Source organism: Prionailurus bengalensis, chromosome B3 (assembly GCF_016509475.1).
Source record: "Prionailurus bengalensis isolate Pbe53 chromosome B3, Fcat_Pben_1.1_paternal_pri, whole genome shotgun sequence".
Taxonomy (NCBI): Eukaryota; Metazoa; Chordata; class Mammalia; order Carnivora; family Felidae; genus Prionailurus; species Prionailurus bengalensis.
Window position 1 is genome coordinate 117,662,118 of NC_057355.1, and position 14,875 is coordinate 117,676,992.

The 14,875-nt window shown below is 43.8% G+C and overlaps 1 protein-coding gene across 16 annotated transcripts in view; it reads left to right on the forward strand.

Moving 5' to 3' along the window:
* The window catches only part of SIPA1L1 (signal induced proliferation associated 1 like 1), a 368,796-nt gene that overhangs the window by 248,546 nt on the left and 105,375 nt on the right, over positions 1-14,875 (forward strand). For all 16 annotated transcript variants that reach the window (XM_043556489.1, XM_043556499.1, XM_043556493.1 and 13 more), the window contains one exon: positions 9,700-9,830. In XM_043556489.1, the coding sequence (XP_043412424.1) occupies positions 9,700-9,830 (131 nt within the window). The remainder of the gene's footprint in view (positions 1-9,699; positions 9,831-14,875) is intronic.

Genomic DNA, 14,875 nt, shown 5'->3' on the forward strand with positions numbered 1-14,875 from the left:
GTGAGACCTCCTCACGTGCAAATGTCCCTGTAGCGTGAGAGGGCGGTGACCACGGTGCAGGATAGGAACCATGGGTGCCAGAGCTGGGCCAACTGTATAGTGCTCCGTTTCTGCATGGAGCTGCCTTTCCTCCTCCACCCTGGCGCAATGCGTGTCGTGTTCTCTTCCTCTCTCAACCGCCTGGCAGGCTCCTGCCTGTCATGGGTTTGTGATGCTTGAGTTGCCCCCTGCTCCCCACCACTGCCCCAAGTCACCCTGTGCCCTTGTTTCTACGATGCTCTGGTTCCTAACCAGCCTAAGCACTCCTTGAAGGCAAAGTCCCCAGATTAGGGAAGCTCCGTAAACGTCCCACAGTTGAACGATGTTTGGTGCGGATGTGAAGTCTAAGATTTATTGAGTCGAGTGTATCCTGTATTTCTAGCTTCAGGGAGAGGCTGTGAGGGCCCTCTGTGCGCATGACCTTGTGTTCTACTGCAGACGCCGGTTAATATGTTGCAGTTCCTTTTCCGCTCTTTTCAGGAAATGAGACCACAAACAAGTCTGTGTGTGGTCATGGTGGTTTAGTGGAAATTAACCAGGACCACCAGGTGATCCCCACAGGCCCAACACACCGGTATGGAGACTGAACTTTACTAGTGTAAACTGTAGTAGATGCAACTGATAGATGCCAAAATCAGTGGGTGACAGTTGGGGAGGAGAAGGATTGGCATAATCTCAAAGTGTATCCCAAAGATACTTGTAATGTACTGTCTGGCAGGTGCCAGTGAATCCAAGTCCATTATCATGAACCCCATGAAGTGGTGGTACGCTGAGGTTACATCATTTCTGTGGTTCTCTTGCCCAAAGTACATAACTTCAGTCCAATCACTTGAAACCACCAGACAAACCCAGTTGATTGGTAAGTACTTTTCAAAAGTGTCAAGGTCATGAAAGACTGGTAAACACTGAGGAACTGCGACAGACTACAGGGGACTGTGGAGAAATAACTAAGTACGATATGGGATCCTGAATGGGATTTCGGGACAGAACAAAAAAAGGGCATAGTGGAAAAACTGGTGAAATTTGAATAAAATCTTTAGTTAATGGGATTGTACCAATGTTAATTTCCTGGTTCTGGGAATGATAATTGTACCGTATGTAGCATTGGAGGAGGCTGGGTCATGGATATATGGAAACTCCCTGTACTGTTTTTGCAACTTCTCTAAGTATAAAGTAACGAAGATGAAAGTAAAAAACCAAAAACCTCAGGTGAAGTCAGTTACTGGAAGCTACCATAGGAACCATCCGCATGAAATCTAATGCTTACCCAACTTGCTGTATCGAAGTGCAGCAAAACCACCACCATGCTTACAGATTTCCATATTCCAAAGAACTTCTATACTCTGCTGTCTCAAGGAAGGAAGGGATCTTTAGCTCTGTTATTTCAGGACAACTTGATAACACAAAATAAAAGCCTGTCGCCTGTTTTCCAATGCGTACCTCATTATAACTGTAGACACCCAGTGAGCCCTTCATCCTGAGCTCCAAAATCAGGTGCTCCAGAAATACTTGCTCTGTTGTATCAGTTCCTTTCCTCAGCTTTCTGATGGAGCCGCTCCTCTGTACATAGTGGCCATTCATCTGAACTTTAGGGCAGAGAGAGATCTCTAAGTGCATTGGAGTCAACTTAGAAGCATTTGATGGTAGAGAAGCATCAGCAGAAGCCACATCTGTACCTGGGAGACAGCATGTGTGTGGGCTGTGCCGTTTTTTTGAGACACACTGCGTTGTCTCTGACCTACTGAGCAGTGGTGACTTCTCCCTTGACTGCATTTGTTGCTGTCTCTGAGGGACATTATTTCAGGTCCTTCAAAAGCATTTTTATGTAGGAAGATGCCTTGCAACAATATCCCTGGTAAGGAGGGACAAAGGATGTTTTAAATACAAAAAAGTGTAGTTATAGACAGGTGTTTCATTGTTAATTTCTCTCCTTTGAATGCTATATTTTTTCCTGAGTTGGCATTTGAATTAGTGTTAACATGAAAAGTAAAGAATTACACTAGTATGCACCCTTTAACTATAAAGTTTTTTTTTAACACTCACTGGCCATTTGCAAACCAAATACATTTTTTTATACTTAAAAAAAAATATTTGTCATAAAAAAATTAGTTACTATAGAAAATTAGAAAATTAATCTTACAGGATTGGTAGTGATTTTATTTGTCTCATCTTTTTAATACATTCCTATTCATGTTTTCAGTAAGGTAGAATCATTAAATACAGTTTATATATTTCTTCATCGTTCTGTAATTGGCTGTGCCATCATTTATTTAAAGTTTTCCACCTATTGCAAATTTCAGTTTTCCAGTTTTTTAATTTTTTTTTTTTTTTATTGAGAGAGAGAGAGGGCATGAGTGAGGGAGAAGGTCAGAAGGAGAAAGAGAAAGAGAGAATCTAAAGCAGCCTCCACACCCAGCACAAAGCCCCACATGGGGTTCCAGCTCACAAACCATGAGATCATGACCTGAGCCAAAATCAAGAGTCAGACACTTAACTGAGCAGCCCAGGTGCCCCTAGTTTTTCATTATACATATTGTTGACATCAGATGTTCCTAAGTGTCTCTCCCGCCCACCCCCACCCCCCACCATTGACCTATTTGGCAGTTTGGCAAAACCTATGGATTCTTGGAATAATGTTTGTTTTACTCAAATTAGAATAATGTTTTTAGAGGCAGCTCAGCGGGTTAAACGTGTGACTTTGGCTCAGGTCATGATCTCATGGCTCGTGAGTTTGAGTCCTGTGTCCGGCCTTGTGCTGACAGCTCAGAGCCTAGAGCCGGCTTCACATTCTGTGTCTCCCTCTCTCTCTCTTGCCTCTCCCCCACTCATACTCTGCCTCTCTGTCTCTCTCTCTCAAAAATAAATAGAACATTTTAAAAATTTTAAAAGAGGGGCGCTTGGGTGGCTCAGTCAGTTGAGCATCCGACTCTGGCTCAGGTCACGATCTCGTGGTCCGTGAGTTCAAGCCCCGCGTTGGGCTCTGGGCTGATGGCTCAGAGCCTAGAGCCTGCTTCTGATTCTGTGTCTCCCTCTCTCTCTGCCCCTCCCCCGTTCATGTTCTCTGTCTCTCTCTCTCTCTCTGTCTCAAAAATAAATAAAACGTTAAAAATTTTTAAAAGAAAGCTTAGATCAGAAAGGTCTGACTAGTATGTTTAAGCTTGTATAGTTGAACATTTTCTTGCCTACTTGGAATATTTATAGCATATATTTTTTAATATTTATTACAGGCCCCAAACATTTTAATTTCATCACTAATGAGATTGAATTTTCAAAAATATAATTACTGGCTGTTTTTCAGAGATAATGACCAATAACCCCCCCCCCCATTTTGATTGTTACTCTTTATTTTCCTCTTGTTTCAAATAGTTTTCTTTGAGCTTTTTCCCCCTTTAATCATTTTGCTGCAGTTTATTAATGTCAACATAACTTTGTATTAAAGTCTATCTTTTATTGGCAAGTTAGGGGGCTAGTATGGGTTGCTTAGTGTCACATGCTCTTTTGAGCCCATTTGTGCTTAATTTTGGCAAGTTTGTCAAGTAGACCACCCTACTTTTTAAGAGCTACCTGTGAAAAAAAGAATTGGAACTTCAGAGCACTGTGTACTTTGTAAATGTGCACAATTACTCTTATGCGACAATAATTATAAGCTTAGTGGAGTGCTTTGGGACAGAATTCTGGCATGTGGCCAGTCCTGTGTAAATGTCCACATCCATTACTATGACCTGCTTTTGATTATGATGCAAAGTCCTGGGCTATTTAGTTCTCATGGAACCTCCGCCCTTTATAATTAGGATGAGCCCTTTGGGGACCAGAGACTGAGAATCTCTGAGTGGTGCGCTTCTCGGAAAGAGCCATTCTTCAAAAAGTTGGCCTCTTGTTACTGCTACTTTGCCAAACCTATGTCTCTCATTTTAAAAGCCGAATATGCTGCTGTTGTTTTTCTTCTTCTTTTTTTAAAATTCTCCTAACTTTAAATCTGTCTTTTCTAACCTAGTTATTAGTCTTATTAAGATGGATAAGTTGCACGAAAACAAAACATCTGAACAACTTAAACCCAAGAGGCAGAGATGAGCCGCTCTGCAGAAGCATGTGGTCCAGTGAGCAGGCTTTCTAGTTGCACCCAGATTCTCCAGTAGAAGTGTCAAGGGTCAAAGTTCAGGTCGACTGCACTAACAGTGGCACACTTGCAGCCCACCCAGTAGACTGTTTCAGCAAACAGTGGCTTAAAATACTGAACATGGAGAAATAGTTTTAGTTGTCAATGGTTCCATTCTCTGACCTGCTGACATGTAGGGAGGCCCAGGTCTGTCAGCTCAGCACAACTATCTTCCGTGCCTCCTGCTGCAGGGACTTAAGGTGCCTTTTCTAGAGAAAATGGGAGGGTTTTCGCTTTTCCTTCTGTGTAGTCAATTAGGGTGACTAAGGTTAGAATATGAACATTTTGTGACTTCAGCGTATATTGCTAAGATGCTTTCTAAAATGGCTGGAATCAATTCACAGGGCCACCAGCAGAGTATGAACGTGACAGCTCAGCTCGGCCAAGCACCAGTTTTCACTTCAGAGATGTTGTTGCTAGTTTGTCAGGTGGGAGATAGCAGCGAAGTTTCGTTTGCTTCCCATGTCTTCGATTCGCGTTTATCACATCTAATTTCCCTATTTAAATTTCTAAGTTGACAACTTTAAGGAAATATTTTAAGTTTACAAATTATTTCTAGAAAACAAAAATGTATTTTTGTTCATAATTCTACACAGTGCAGATTATGCTGATCTCCCTAGGGAAATGCACAACTGAAATTGTAATAACAAAGTCCGCAAGTATGAAAACCACAGGAACAGTCCAGAAAGTGCTGGTTGAAACCCTGTAACTCTTCTGATTGTATTTTCCTTTCCTCCTTTACAGTTAAAATACCGGGCTCCCCCCCCCCCCCCCCCATACACTTGTTTTACACTCAGCTCATGACCAGGTGATGTGGCTATACTTGATCTAATTACTGGAGCTTTGAATTGTTTCCTATTTCCCCTTTCTAAGATTGTGAATTTTTTATTTATTATTGTGAATGTATCAACCAGAAATACAGTTATTTATGTGGAATATTCTAGTGATAGCAGAACTACCTGATTGGCACTTTCTGTATCATCCTTGTTAAAACTCGGGAACCAGAACTAAGAACTTCAGACTAAATACTCGTTTAGGTGTTAAATATGGAAAATGAAGGCGGGGGAAGTCAACCATCTATGAGTAAAATGTTAATCTCTCTCCCTTTAAACACAGTGAAGCCTTGCTTATGGCACATCAAGGAATAAAGCTTTTGTTTTTATATAAACCCTGTTTATTTTTTAAAAATCTGATTTCATATATTTTCAGAGATTGCTGATTAAGATGCTTTTAAGTAATCTAAATCTTTTCTATTCTGGGACTATGAAACCAATCCAAAACCCAGGTGTTTTTAGTTTTTTGGGTTTTTGGAGGGTTTTTTTGCACACAATGCAGAAATTGCTTCTCTGGCCACTTAAGCAATTTGAGCTCAATAAAACTTTCTTTATGTATGATCTGGCTAGTTCATCCCTTAAGGCATCAAATTGTATTGGACTTTTTAAAATTCATAATATAGTATCAGGAACTTTGGGGAAGATAATGTTAATATCAAATGGCTAAAAAAATGAGCTTTGGAATCAGTATAAGATCATATATTTGAATTCTGGCACTGCTTGCTGTTTGCTAGTTGTGGCTGGACAGTGACTTATTCTCTCCAAATCCTAGCTGCCACATCTGTAGAAAAGAAGGAAATATCTGTATTTTCATGGTGGACACGAATATTAGGTAGAATGCTTGGCAGAGCACCTCAGTGCACGACATGATATCATTGTAACAATGTGTGTGGTATTGGGTTTGGCACTCCAGTATGCTGGCACCAGAATGTCACTGCCTTGGGTGGTATAATGCCTGTATGTCAACTCATCTGTCAGTAGGTTTATCTACCCTACTTGATTGTCCAGTTCCTCTCCCCTTCCCCTCTCCTCCTTCAGACTTCATCATCCTGAGTTCTCCCATCACACGCTTCCAGGCCTTTCTGTAACACTCATCCGCAACTCCCCGGCTCTTGTTCTCTCTCTTTCCCCTTCCATCCTCACAAAACACAAAGCTGATTTGTGGATCTGGCTGGAAGAGCCCTGTGGAACTGATGAATAAGTCTGCCAGCTAAGGGTGTAGGTAGAGGGCTGCTAGGAAAAACTAATGGCACAGCCAGGGGCAGGTACCGAAGGTGCTACCCAAAGCCTGAGGTGCTAAGACGAAGCTACTGAGCTTGAAGGACAGGCAGAGCCAAGACTGGCCAGAAGGACCAGATAGGATGCCTCTAAAAAGGCTGGTATTTGCCTCTAAAAAGGCTTGGTTTATTAATGTTTTTTATTTATTTTTGAGACAGAGAGAGACAGAGCATGAGCAGGGAAGGGGGAGAGAGAGAGGGAGACACAGAATCGGAAGCAGGCTCCAGGCTCTGAGCCATCAGCACAGAGCCTGATGCGGGGCTTGAACTCACAGGCTGTGAGATCATGACCTGAGCCGGAGTCGGACGCTCAACCAGCTGAGCCACCCTGGCGCCCCTGGTATTTTGGCTTAAAGAAAAAAAATCAGAGTCATTTGTCTTTTTTTTTTAATTTTTTTTTTTCAACGTTTATTTTATTTTTGGGACAGAGAGAGACAGAGCATGAACGGGGGAGGGGCAGAGAGAGAGGGAGACACAGAATCGAAAGCAGGCTCCAGGCTCTGAGCCATCAGCCCAGAGCCCGACGTGGGGCTCGAACTCCCGGACCGCGAGATCGTGACCTGGCTGAAGTCGGACGCCTAACCGACTGCGCCACCCAGGCGCCCCGAGTCATTTGTCTTAAGATCAAAGTTTAAGGACTCAGAAATTCAATTTAAGGTGACATACTCAACCAAAGTCCACTGCCAGAGAGTACACAGTACATTTGGATTTTGAACTGAATAAAGGTATGTTCGTGTAGAAAGGGTGTTTTTCTATACCTCTGTAATCCCTGGGAGCAGAGGAAACAGACAGTGTGCACAAAAAACAAGGCTCTTATTCTGAGAGTAAGTCTTACTCAAGTGGAAACACATTTTGGACAAGCAGAATCTGACCATGATAGCAGTGAACTTAACTCAGGGAACTAGACCAGAATTCCCATCTATCCCATGAAACTGAAATGGAGGAACAAATGGAAACACTTGCTTGGAGCTCTTTTTCAAGGAAAAAGGAAAAAAAGTTTCTGCACCGACACACACGAAAGTTTACAAAGTCTGCCTAGAGTTATCAAACCAGAGATGGGTTTGTTTGAAGATAGAGTCTGAATGAAATATTAGAAATGACTTATACTTATCTCCGGAACATTTCCCAACTCATAAATGTACTTATTTAACAGCTGTGAAAAATTGCAGAAAAATATGATCAGAATTTAATGACACACAAAACTTTACATGACCTTTAATTTCTTTTCTGCTTTTTAAACATTGAGTTTTATGCAGGGTTTAGTTTCTTTTTTATATTTTTTAAATGTCTATTTATTTTGAGAGAGAGAGAGAGAGAGAGAGAGAGGGAGAGAGAGAATCCCAGCGCAGAGCCTGATGCGGGGCTTGAACTCATGAACCATGAGCTGAAACCAAGAGTTGGACGCTTAACCAACTGAGCCACTCAGACGCCTCCTCTGAAGCTTTTTCAGTGTGTTGAGCTCTTTGCTCCTTCAGTAGACGGTCCCAGACTGCTGTCTTGTTTTCCTTTAAGTTCTTGTCTGCTCTTTCATGCAGTTTCTGTCTCCTGCCTTTCCATTTTCTTCCTTGTTGTCAGTTGTTGTATCACATTGCCGTCCGTATGCAAGTCCGTAACAGCCCTACACTCTGGACTTTGTCAACCTCTGGAATGATCACACCTCTGAGACAAAGCTGTGAGCTTGAAGACCAGACAACCAAGCTTATCGAAATTGTATGCGACGTAAGAGTAAACAGCCCCTGAGTGTGATTCACACGTGCAGAGCTTTGAGGGTATACAGAAATGTTTGTAGTGAATGTTGTGACCTCCATTGGGTTGCGTTTGGTTATCCGTGTGTGAGCGGTTCATTGCCCGTATTCCCATTGTGTTTTCTTATTTTGAATTTCCAGGGAGTATGATGACGTTCTTGGAGAGCCCTCATTCACTCTATGATTGTATCTTTTACGACCACTCTTCAGTACTTGCAGAGTACCTTCATATACATTACCCAAATTTTAAATCTATATGATTAGATATGTTATGCTATTATTTCTTCTTATTCTCATGGCTTTTCGAATACTTTTATATTTTGCATGGGAATGACACATATTTTCAAACGCATGCATTTTGTATGAGGAAAATTGACCGTGTCATGTCCGAGTCATTTAATGCCTGTGTCACACGTAAATGAAATAGGACCACGTAAAGTGCTGTGAAGAATAAGTTATCCACTTTAGTTTTTCATATATTTCTGTGTTTTGTGGATTTCCTCATCTGTGAACCATCTCATGTATCGACAAGTTTTATTTTTTTTTTAAAGTATATACTTAGTGTACAGTGAATATTATTTAAAGAAGTTTTTTTCTGTAATTTAATTTTGATCCTGACTTTCCATCTGGTCAAGAGGAAGGTACATTCAACACCAGTCCTTTGGAGTCTTGAGCAGTGCAGCCCGTTTGGGGGAGGGCCCTGAATCATCATGTCAGTCACCTGGCCACACTGCCTCTCTAGGAGGGACCTGTTATCCCAGCCCTCACGTGCCCTCCAGGTTCATGGCTCTGTAGGTCGCCTTTAGTGCCCACTGCATGGGAACCACTGGTAAGGTGCAAGAGCCCCATGCTAGACTTCCGCCTCCTGGGCGTACTTAGAAGCTCTGTCCTTGTAGACCCTACTCTTGCTGGGAGCAGAGTGCGACTCGGTGACTCACAGACCTTTCTCCTCTCTTCAGTTCTGGGAAGTCTTTGTTAATCTGGGGGAAATTCCTCAATCCTCAAACTCTGTTCTCAACAGATTTAGGGTTTTGTTGTTGCTATTGTTTTAACAAAACTAAGGAGCATTGGCACAAACCTTCCCTTATGGGAGGAAGCCCACATAATGCAGCCCATTTAAATGGTAGAGTATGGGGCGCCTGGGTGGCTCAGTCGGTTGAGCGTCCAGCTTCCCCTCAGGTCATGATCTCACACTCAAAGGGTTCGAGCCCTGCGTCAGGCTCTGTGCTGACAGCTCGGAGCCTGGATCCTTGCTTCAGATTCTGTGTCTCCCTCTCTTGCTCCCCGCCCCCCCCCCCCCCCCGCCTCATACTCTGTCTCTCTCTCTCTCAAAATAAATAAACATAATAATAAAAATTTTTTAAACAGTAGAATATAGGGACAGAACGCAAATCTCTTTTAAAAACTATAGTTAAATAGTAAGTTGCAGAGGTAGTGAAAAAACAAAAAACTCGATAGGCCACCTCTATTCAGTGTTATTTTCACTGAGACCAAACTTATGTATCTAAGTCTCTGTTTCTGTAACTCATTGAAGAATATTTGTTAAATGCATTGACATTTTATCGAGTGATCTTACTATCAAACAGAATATAACATTTTTAAAGTGTTATGTAAATGTTCTAATTTTGTTTTGTCTTATTTTACCTAAGAACACTGGAACTATTTTGGGGCCGATGAGAATCTTGGACCAGTGGCTGTGAGCATTCGGAGGGAAAAGCCAGAAGAGACGAAGGAAAATGGATCTCCCTACAACTACCGAATAATTTTTAGAACCAGTGAGGTAAGTTGCAAACCAGAAAGATTGAGACTTGATTGGAGTGAGGAAAAAATGGAGTGGTCGCAGTAGCAAAGCAATTAAATTTAATAGCACATAGTTACAAATGCCTTTGAATAAACAAAGGCCCCTTTCATTCGTTCTGGTGGTGATGGGGGTGGACATAATGGTTAGATTTGGATCCTTCCTTTCCATGGAGCTCTGGATAGATGCAATAAATGAATGGGAGTTTTGATGCAGAGAAAGATACCTCCGTTAAGTGTGGCCCTAGGAAATTGGAGCCCTCAGAATTCCAAAGTGGATATTGCATATCCGGCTCAGGGGGCCGGAAAGCCCTGAGCCAGCTTGAGCCAGGGGCCTTACAGATGAGAGAAGGTCACCCAAAGAGTAAACTCACTCTTACAAAGTGTTGCTTAGGCCAGTTCTTGACCCAAGAAGAGGGAAAGGCTCTTTTCTTCTTCCATTTTGACGTCTCTTGGGCCTGTTACCTAGGCCTTTTGGAGACAGAATGCAGACCAGTCAAACCCAGGGCTATCTAACTGCACGTTGAGACAGGCTCTTGGAGCTCCTTAGGAATCTAGGCACACATAATATGTGAGTTTTTATTTTAAAATGAAATTCAGGTCAGAAAAGAAAAGGAAAAATAAAATAGCTAACAGAGCAGGGTTTTTTTTGTTGTTGTTGTTGTTTTAAAACTCATGAACAAGTTTGGGACAGTGGTTTGCTTTCTTTGTAAATATATATATAGTTGTGCCAGTTATGAATTTATTATTGCCTCCCTGCACCAAATTCACTTTAGGACTGTTGTGAGGCATTAATGCCTAATACTCCCCTGAGGTATCTAGAAAATAATGGGTTTGAAACTAGTTTAAATAGGACAGTTAACCTCTTTCCCCCATTGAATACAAGGCATGTGTCAGGGGTTGGCTTCACTTAGTAATTGTTCCTCAGCTTGAACTCGGGGGAAATTAAAACTAGGATTTTTAGGGGCGCCTGGGTGGCGCAGTCGGTTAAGCGTCCGACTTCAGCCAGGTCACGATCTCGCGGTCCGGGAGTTCGAGCCCCGCGTCGGGCTCTGGGCTGATGGCTCAGAGCCTGGAGCCTGTTTCCGATTCTGTGTCTCCCTCTCTCTCTGCCCCTCCCCCGTTCATGCTCTGTCTCTCTCTGTCTCAAAAATAAATAAAACGTTAAAAAAAAAATTAAAAAAAAAAAAAAACAAAAACAACTAGGATTTTTAAAGGCACAACTTCCATTTCTCATGTGTGGTACACGGTGGCCAGAGAGGACTGAAGCGCTCTCTTGCCCTAGTGTACTTTCTCTCCACACCAGAGCTAATCGCTAAGCAGGGTGAATGCTTTTGTTGAACGTAGAAAAGCACGGAGAACATGGCTGTTCTTGAAGTTGGACGAGGTGGTTGCCCCTCTCTGGCTTCTTGGATCTCTGAGCCTGTTACCTTACTTCAGGTGTTTTTGCCTGTTCTTACCTGTTTCCTGTTCTTACCTGTTTCCCTCCCAAGGCCACCCCTATTTCAGCCCCCACCAGGTTCTTCCTTTTCTGTTTTTTATCCATTTAAATGCCTCTTCTCGCCACTGTCCTACCGTCCTTCATGCCAGAGGTCAAAGTTTTCTAAGTGAGGGATTTCTTTCTCCCATCCGGTCACTTCGGTCACTGGTCTCCATGACCATCCCTTCCAGCTTGCCTTGCCACATTCCCTCTCTCCCTGCAGCGTTAACTGCCATCCTGAGTTCATGTGATCCCTCTGCCATGATCGGTGGCTCTGTTCTTTCATCCCTCACTCCCTGGGCCCAAAGTGTTCAACCTGCACCTCCCCTTCCTTCCCTGGACTTGCAGCCGCTAGTCCTTCCCTTTTCCGCTAGCCCGTCTGGTGAGCCCTGCAGTCCACTGACTTAGCCTGTGATTGGGACATCCAAGTCAACTGTTACTTGTACTTCAAAACACCATCACCGCTTGCTTTTATGTTCAAATTAATGTTTAGCTGACAACTCTATTATTGAGAGGGTTCAGGCCGGAAACCTTAAAGTCACACTGGACTCCCCTCCCTGCCTCCTGCCCCACCCTGGCTGTCAGCAAAACTGGTTGACTTTGTTTTCAAGATATGCCCAGATTTCAACCCCTTCTTCCATCCCATCACCTCGGCCTGGGCCAGGCAGAAGAACCTTTCTTCCTGCCTCTGCCCTTAATCCCTGCATCCTTTCAGCCCAGGAGGGATCCTTCCGAAGTGCAAACCGGATCTGTCATTCCTCAGTTCACAATCCTTTAGTGGCTTCCCATCTCGTGAGAAAAAACCAGTCAGTGTCCTTTGCTAATTTAGGAGAGCGTCCGTTCCCTTGGTCTTTCCAGCCACGCTGGCTTCCTTCCCCTCTGGGCCACCGTGACACCTCTGCCTCGGGGCTCGGCTGCTCCCTATTCCTCTGTCCTGCTGTGTTCTTCCCCTGGCATCCTCCTGACTGGAGCTTTCTCATTTCCTTCTGACCTTGACTCCTAAACCACAGGGGCCTTCCCTGGCCACTGGATCTTAGATTTCTGCTCCCACATATCCCATTTCACATCTGATGTGAGGCTTTCTTTTTTCACGAACATTTAATACTACCTCACCCACTGTACTTGTTATTTTGTTTGTCTTCGGTCTCCCCCACTAGAATTTAAGCCCCGTGGGGATGGGGACTGTTGTCTGAGTTGTTCACGATGACATGGCTAATGCCTAGAATTGTACAGCCGTGCTCTCCCTTCCCCTCTGTCTCCTTCCTTCATTCTCTTTCCTTCCTCTCTCTCATGTGTATTTAATGGAATGCCCCTAGCTTTTGTGGAACTTTTTCCTTTCCGGTGAAAGTAATCCTTAAATGTGGTTTAATGGTACTGTCTTAATGAGGCTTTTCATACAAAGAAACTAACAGAAGTCCTCTGATAGAACCCTCTCTCGAGGTCCGTCCCCACCTGACAGGCATGTTGGTCCTTCCTCTTTCATTTCAATAGAAATCATCAGTGCACAACACAAACAGAAAAACGTAAACGTGTTTGTAAAGCTGACAGTTTCTGAAGAAGACCTTGTGACACGTGAGTGTTTTTAAGCAAGGTACACAGGGACTCCTAAGGCCTCTCGCCTTGTTTCTGGAAATCATTAACAGAAATATCAGTAATGCTAGTGATCCAGTTATAAAAAATGAGTCATGCTTTTTCTCCTCTGCTTTGGCTTCCTGGAGGTGAGCTGCAGTCTTCCCTGTGCTACAGGATTAGCATTCCCGGGCTTGGTTTCTCAGCTGAAAATACTTGGAGCCTCTGTAGCTTCCGGGCCCCAGGCACGTTACCTCAGGGACAGAGGAGCACGGTACCTGGGTCTTTCGGCGGTTTCCCATAACTCAAAACACAATCAAGCAAACAAATCCGAGAAACCATTTCTGTCAGATTAGGTATTAAGTCATAGGAAGATGATGTGTTTTTACACAAGTGTTACTTGAAACCAAATTATTTATAAATGAAAGAAAAGATACTGATCATGTGAATAGGACCTTGTTCTTGGATTGAGAGCAAGATGTTGGTCAAGTTTGCTTTTCCTGCCCTCCTCCCTCTTCTGCATCATCTGGCAGATGTTAGAGGTTTTGCTTCCCTGGTGGTTTTTCCTTTGGCCTCCATTTTGCTGCTAGACGCGTATCATGCCCTCTTGGCCTGATTCCCGGACGCTTGCAGCTTCCTGCTCACCGTATTGTCTGCCTGCGGCTTCTTCCTCTGGCTTCTTCCTCTTGCGGTTCCTCTTGAGGGACGCATCACCCTCTGCACTCAGACAGGGTCTGAGGTTGCCCCTGGGAGCCTGATGGGTGCACACGCCCGCTCTGGGCTCTCCCCACCCTGCCCTTGCGCTGTCGTCAGCTCTGTCTGCGCCATAGCCGTGGCTCCTTCACGCCCACGCCCCGTGCTCTCTCATCTCCGTGCCTTTGCTCTCTGACATTTTCCAGAATCCTCCCCAGGTTTCATGGTGCCTTTTCAGTGCCACCTCTTCCGCGAGGGCCTTTTCTTGCGCTCTGAGCCGTGATGCTCCGTTTTCTGCCTTTGGACTCTCTTGGGCCCCGAACTTGTTACCCTTTCCCAGTAAATACAGCCTTCCGAATTCGCGGTTGTGTGTCTCTTCCCTCGCAAGTGCCACACCTGCCTGTCGACACGCCCTCCTCTGTTAGCTCCTGTCACTCCCGTGTAACCTACAGGCTTCATGGAAAGGGGTTCAGTGCAGTGGGGCTTTTTTCTTAGGTCACATACAGTGTTTACGTTACATTAACAACTTAGCCACGCGACACCTTTTGGGAATTGCGGCCGCTTTGGGCTTCTTGTTTACTCCAACAAATCGTCGTTACACGGGGAAATTTCTTTGCTTCTGTTTATTTCATAATAATGGAAAGTGTTTCTAGAAATAAGGGGAAATCTAAAGTAATTTGCAGTGCTGTAGACTCTGCTGCTGTACTAACAGTCGTTGTCTTTTTGTAGCATTTGGGGATATAAGTAGTTTATGCTTGTCCATGATATGTTATGAAATTTAAAACTTGACCCTTATCTTTTGTAAATCAGAAAGGTATAACATGTAAATCCTGAGCATTCTTCAGATGTTTCTCTGGGATATCTTCTTAATTTCCTGGTTAGTGACATTTTATAAGCCATATAAAGGTCTAGATCTTACTGAGTTCCTGAAGGAAATATTTTATTTGGCTTTAAAGTAGATATCCTTGGAAGGCTTGACTCTGAGTTCCTTTGGGCTTGTCTGGGTCTTCTTGAAAGTGTTGGCCTTGGGGCACCTGGGTGGTTCAGTCGGTTGAATGTCTAACTCTTGATTTCGGCTCAGGTCATGATCCCAGGGTCATGAGGTCTAGTCTGGCATGGGACTCCATGCTGAGCATGGAGCCTGCTTAAGATATTCTCTCTCTCTCTCTCTCTCTCTCTCTCTCTCTCTCTCTCTCTCTTTCTCTCTCTGTCTCCCCCCTCCCTCTCTTCCCTTCTCCCCTTCTCCCCTTCTCTTCCTCCGCCCCTCTCCCCTGCTCATGCACATT